Source organism: Henckelia pumila, chromosome 3, assembly GCF_033568475.1.
Source record: "Henckelia pumila isolate YLH828 chromosome 3, ASM3356847v2, whole genome shotgun sequence".
Classification (NCBI taxonomy): Eukaryota; Viridiplantae; Streptophyta; class Magnoliopsida; order Lamiales; family Gesneriaceae; genus Henckelia; species Henckelia pumila.
Window position 1 is genome coordinate 5452853 of NC_133122.1, and position 5870 is coordinate 5458722.

At 48.7% G+C, this 5870-nt stretch overlaps 1 protein-coding gene across 1 annotated transcript; it reads right to left on the minus strand.

Moving 5' to 3' along the window:
- Window positions 1-2731: 2731 nt before the first annotated feature.
- On the minus strand, window positions 2732-3878 carry LOC140888014 (uncharacterized). Its single transcript, XM_073295686.1, has 2 exons — window positions 3568-3878; window positions 2732-3521 (listed from the first exon to the last, which is right to left on the minus strand). The coding sequence occupies exons 1-2, from the start codon at window positions 3876-3878 to the stop codon at window positions 2732-2734; spliced, it is 1101 nt and encodes a 366-aa protein (XP_073151787.1).
- Window positions 3879-5870: the final 1992 nt, after the last annotated feature.

Sequence of the window (5870 nt, forward strand, 5' to 3'; positions counted from 1 at the left end):
GATCCCCAGAGGAAAGCATTAAAGATGAGCTCCAATCTCTCCATGACAGCCAAAGGAGGCAGAATCACCTGGAAGAGATAGATCGGGATCGAAAGGAGCACGCTAATGATCAGGGTCATCCTGCTCTCAGGGGCGAGGGAGCGAGTCTCCCAACCCTCCAGCTTTTTCCGGACCGACTGCAGAATGGACTCAAACAACGAGCACTTTCGGTTCCCACGAAAAAGTGGAGCTCCAAGGTATCTCAAAGGCAGCTGTCCCTCCGCAAACCCTGTGATGCGCAACAAGCGAGAGCGGTGACGAGCAGTACACCACGGAGGAAAGATCATCGCACTCTTGGCCACATTGACCAATTGACCCGAACAATTCTCATAATGAGCCAAGAAATCTTTGAGGCCCTGCATACCCCGAGACCCCCCATTGGCAAAAATAATGACATCATCAGCATAAGCCAGATGGGAGATCATCATATCACACCCAAAGCGGTACCTCAGATCGACGTTCTGAAGGAACAACTGATCCTGTAGTAGCCCGTATCCAAAATCAGTGATTTAGCATTAATAAAATCATTAATCTTATTAAGTAAGAGTAAACGTGATTAAGGGAACTCTTAATGGGTTATCGGAGTCCGAAATTAAATTCAGAACACTTGAAAATGGTTTGAAGGTTGTCGAGTTCGGAGGCTCCGAAGTTAAGGATCGAACGGTCCGAAGTCAGGGTTCGGACGTTCCGAAGAGTGGTTCGGACGCTCCGATCTTGCTGCCGACAGTCGTCATGGATGAAGTCATCATGCTGACGTAAGAAATAACGTAATATTGGTATCGGACGATCCGAAGTCGAGATCGGACGATCCGAAGTCGAGATCGGACACTCCGATCGTGTTTGGATGCTCCGAAGACCAGTTTGGACGATCCGAACTCTGCCTATAAATAGGAGGGCCGAGATTCAGATTTAGACGCACCAATCACCTCTTCTCTCTCAATTCCTTAGCCTTCCAGCTCAGATATAGGGAATTCTAGGCGTCCCGTGGGGAATCCGAAAGTGGCATAGCGATCCTGGCATCGTAGCGGAGCTGTGGCCTAGTTTTGAGGCACTCGATAGCAAAGGGCTAACGATGGACGAAGGTATAGCTTTTGCTTCCTAAAAATATTTAGGAGTATGCTTTAGCTTAGTTAAGGCTTTTAAAGCGCTATAATGATAGTAGTATCATTTGGCAGTGTAGAGCATACTATAGGCGTGGACCTAGAGTTGGTAGAGCTTGCACTGATTTGAGGTACAAAAGTACTGTTCGAGATATCCTGCCTGAGTATGCATGTATCATGTGACTGCATGGTTTATATGTCATTGATTTATGCTGCATTAATTTGCATACTGAGCTATCTCCTTCGAGATTTCTGTTAGTAGGGTTTTTCCCTATCCTGTTAGTGATTGGACTTCCATCGATTTGGGTCCGGCATATCCACTTGTATTATGGTATGGGAGCCACCTCCTGAAGCGACGGCACAGCGTGCTACATACCAGGGCCCGGTCAGTCTCTGTTATCTGATCCTTGACCTCGAGTTTATATTGAGTTCACTTTGCATGCATGTATACTCATACTCTCGTACTGAGCGTTTTATGCTCACGTCTCATACTCTGTGTTTCTGGACACCCTATTCCATGGGGCAGGTTTGCGATTGGACGAGGTGGGTGGTTCCAAGAGGGGCTAGGCAGTGGTTGACCAGCTGGAGCTTCGTCTAGGTTTATTTCTATTGTTTTGGGTTGATACAGCTTTCGATTTGGTTGTATAATCTATTTTGGATATTTACAGATTCCTTGCCTTGGGATTGTAATTTTAGTAATGTTTCCGCGCAGTTTATTCTGATATCTGTTTATTAAATTAATTGCATGCCTAAGTTCTATTTAGTAGGTAATTCGGGTAAGGGTCACTACAGATCTAGACCGCGAGACAGGTACTCCGCCGCAAGAATGAAGAGAAGGGGGGACAAAGGATCCCCCTGTCTCAAACCCCTCGTAGAGCCAAAGAAACCAGCGGGAGTACCATTGACATTGACCGAGAACTTGCAGAAAGAAATGCAAGCCCTCACCATCCTCACAACCTGCTCGGAGAATCCGAACTGCCTAAGGACATCCAGGAGAAAAGACCATTAGACTCTGTCATAGGCCCTAGCCATGTCCAACTTCAAGATGACGTTGCCACCACGGGTAGGGAGATTAAGACTGTGAGTGAGCTCCTGGGCGAGAAGGATATTATCAGAGATCATCCGACCCGGCACGAATCCACTCTGACTACGAGAAATAAGACCCCCAACCACTGACTTCAGCCGAGAGTACAAAAGCTTCGAGATGATCTTATTCGTGACATTACACAGGCTGATGGGACGGAAATCCGTCCAAGCATGAGCACCCTCGACTTTGGGAACCAAAGTAATCGTGGTGGCAGTGAAGCCCTTGGGCAAAGGGGAACCCTGGAAAAATTCAAGGACAGCGTCCATGACGTCCTGCTGCACAAAATCCCAGCAGTGCTGAAAGAAGGCCGAGGAGTACCCATCAGGGCCTGCCACACTATCCCTAGAGATGGAAAAGACAATCGAGCGACCTCCTCCAAAGAGGGGGTTGTCAAGATGCAGAAGTTCTCCGCCTCCGAGATCACCGGGGAAAAACCAGAAAAATCTGGGATATCCAGGACAGAAGGATCCCCGGTGAGGAGGCGCTGGAAGTAGGCAGCCTTGGACTACTGGATCAGGGTCGTGGAGGTAAGGCAGGTCCCATCCTCCCAAATGCGAAAGATCTTGTTGGTCACCCGCTTCTTCTTGACCATGTTATGAAAGAGCTTCGTGTTCCTCTCCCCATCCTCAAGCCAATTGCAAGAGGCTTTCTGCTTCCAGAAATCCGTCTCCATGGCAGTGACCCTAGACAGATCCTCGTTGCACTTGGACAAAAGAGTCCAGCGGTGCTCCGAGGGGTCCGCTTCATAGGCCGTCTCACCAAGTCTGACAGACTTCTCCTCCTCAGCGATCTTATCACAAATGTTCCCAAAAACATCCCGGTTCCACCACTTAAGGTGGCCCTTCAGATGTTTTAGCTTCGCAAAAAGCTTGGGCATCCCCTGCAGATGACAGGGAATGTTCCAATTCAGCCTGACGGTCTGAAGGAACCCAGGGTGACAAATCCACATACTCTGGAACCGAAAAGAACTCGGTCCCCGAGCGAAAACAGGGGCAGATACCAAAAGGGGGCAATGGTCCGAGATAGTGCGGCCAAGGTGTTCAACCCTAATAGAGTTGAAATGATCACCCCAATCCACAGAGACAAAAACCCTATCCAGACGGTTCCAAATGGTCTTATTCGTCCAAGTGAACGAAGAGCCCTCAAAACCAGCGTCAACCAGGGTGGACTCCAATACAAAACTGTTTAACTCATCCATAGGGAGTTGCCTCCCACCAGACGAGCCAAGACACTCGGAGGCATCCCTCACGACATTAAAATCCCCCAACAAGCCAAGGACCACTATCAGGCTTAACCTGCAACAAAGAAGCCCACAAGTTGCGCCGTCCAATGTAATCACACTTGGCATAGACAAAAGAACAAAAGACATCAACCGGCAGAAAGGGGGCCGACACACGGAGATGAATGAATTGAGTGTGATAAAAAACACACTCAGCCTTCACATACTCAGACATGAATACCCAGATATGACCAGAGAGATTCGACAAAACTCTCTGAAAACCGAGGCGATGCGTCATATAATGCTGATCAAGAGCAATCATCGGCTCCAAAATGGCCAAAATCTTAATACGCTTCTCCTTCACCAAGGCATGAAGCCTCTCTTGGGACTCAGAACTCCTGAGTCCCCTGATGTTCCATATGAGACAATTCATTTGGAATGGACAGGGTAAGGCCCCGTCTTCTTTCGAGACTCATGGCGAGTCTGTAGACGCTTCGTATCCGAGCGAAGCGTTCTCTTGGAGGACAGGTTGGACAAATCATTGTCCACATCTTCCCTCCCAAGCTCTCTCCCATCACACGATTCAGTACCATAAAATGATCCTGAATCATCCTCACTGACGTCCTCAGTCATCGGGCCAAATTCCTGACAAAGACGGCCCTGCTAAGAAATGAGCCCCTCAATGAACAAGGAGGAATTCTCCCCAGAAGTCCTAGGATTCAAAGGAATTGAGTGACTGCTATGATTCTAAATAAAAACAGTAGTTTCCACAGGAGCAGAAACTTGGACGCCATGCGGAGGTCCCAGATCCTCCGCACAAACCACAAAAGAGGGATCCTCTACCTCCTCAACTCGCTGATCCCAAGGAATACCTGGACAAATGTCAAACCCAGCCTCGAAAATATGGGCAGACTGGGGACTACGGACTGCTTGGGGAATTTGGACTGATGGGGTACTATGGACTGACTGGGGAATATGGACTAACGGGGTAATCTTGACTGACTTGGGAAAATGGACTGACTGAGGAACAGGAGCACTATCTCTCTCCACAGGGAGATCCGGGCTCGGATCCAGACTTTCATCCGGGTCCACAGTCCTCAACACCGATCGACAAAGATCGGGCTCCTCTGGCAAAGACTCCAGCACCTCAAAAGCATTCTTGGTGCGCTGGTCAGCCATGACAGGCTGCCGACGCTGAGGTTGGCGTCTTCTCCTCTTAATGGCCCAATTGCCTGGCCCCGTGACAAAAGGCTCAGGGCCTTCTGGTGTCACAGAGATGCACTCCTCCAGAGGATGCAGCGCGGAACCCTCTACCACATTCTTGCCCTTCCCAATAGCTGGTCTCGGACGTTGAGGCCTAGGATTTTTCCCATGGGAATAGCACACAGAATTTGAGTGCCCCAACATCTTGCAATCAGTGCAGTAGGAAGGCACCCTCTCATACACAACCTCAATCTCTTGGGTATGCTCAACCCAACCCACCCACACATGCTTGATTCTCTCCTCGAGAACATTGAGCTCCACACAAACACGGGTAAAATCCCCTCTCGATATCTCAGCCGTATGCTCATCCAATTTGATAGGGTTTCTCAAAATCTTGGCCAGAGCATACAGACTTTTCTTGTTATACAAGAGCAAAGGAAGCTTTGGGAATCTAACACAGACCGGAGCAATGGGCGATTCTGCCTCAAATTTGAACTCGGGGGTCCACTTACAAAAGCGGATCCCGACAGCTCCCACAAAACCCCTCCCTTCGTCCAAAGACGAGCATAATACCCTTCACAAAAAAGAGTAATGACCAAATAACCCCTATGAAGGAATTTTAGATTAAACGAGGTCTTAAGTCCCAATTTCAAGAAAGCAGATAAAATCAAACTGTTGGGGGCAGTAGACCGATTACCCATAATTTTCCCCACAAGCGCAAACTTAAAAGTCTCAATGAGGGAAGAAATTACCTCATCTGGGAATCGAATACCCGGTTTTCCATCCCGAAAAATTGGCTCCGGAAGATCCTCCATCGAATTGATCACATCAGCAAAGCTCTTCCTCGAAGCTCGAGGAGATGGAGGAGCTAAATCATCCCGAAATGAAACAGGGACTAAATCAGCAATTTTGGAGCTAGAGTTGACCAGATGGTCAACAATTCTGACTTGAGAGTCCAAGTCAACCATTTGAAGGTCAACTTCTCCAATTTTGACTCCATAGTCAACAATTTTGACTGCATTGACCATGGGTTGGACTTCTGGGTTGACCCACTGAGTGCGGCCGATTGACTCGCCCAAGTAAACTCGCGAGTCAGCGGACGGCGAACCCCCGACGGACGGCGAGGATGTGGAGAACACGAAATTGGGGTCCAAATGTGCAGACTCAGGCGGCGGAGGGGTGCAAATTGCTGGAATCGGTGCGGAACTCGGTGAAGACACTT

What these genes read in the sequence shown, in the direction of transcription:
- LOC140888014 (XM_073295686.1), bottom strand. Translation starts at nt 3,878, where the DNA reads ATGAATTGTCTCATATGGAACATCAGGGGACTCAGGAGTTCTGAGTCC. An exon ending in TGTTCTTTTGTCTATGCCAA is followed by an intron (nt 3,522 to 3,567) that starts GTGTGATTACAT and finishes TCTTTGTTGCAG; the next exon opens with GTTAAGCCTGATAGTGGTCC.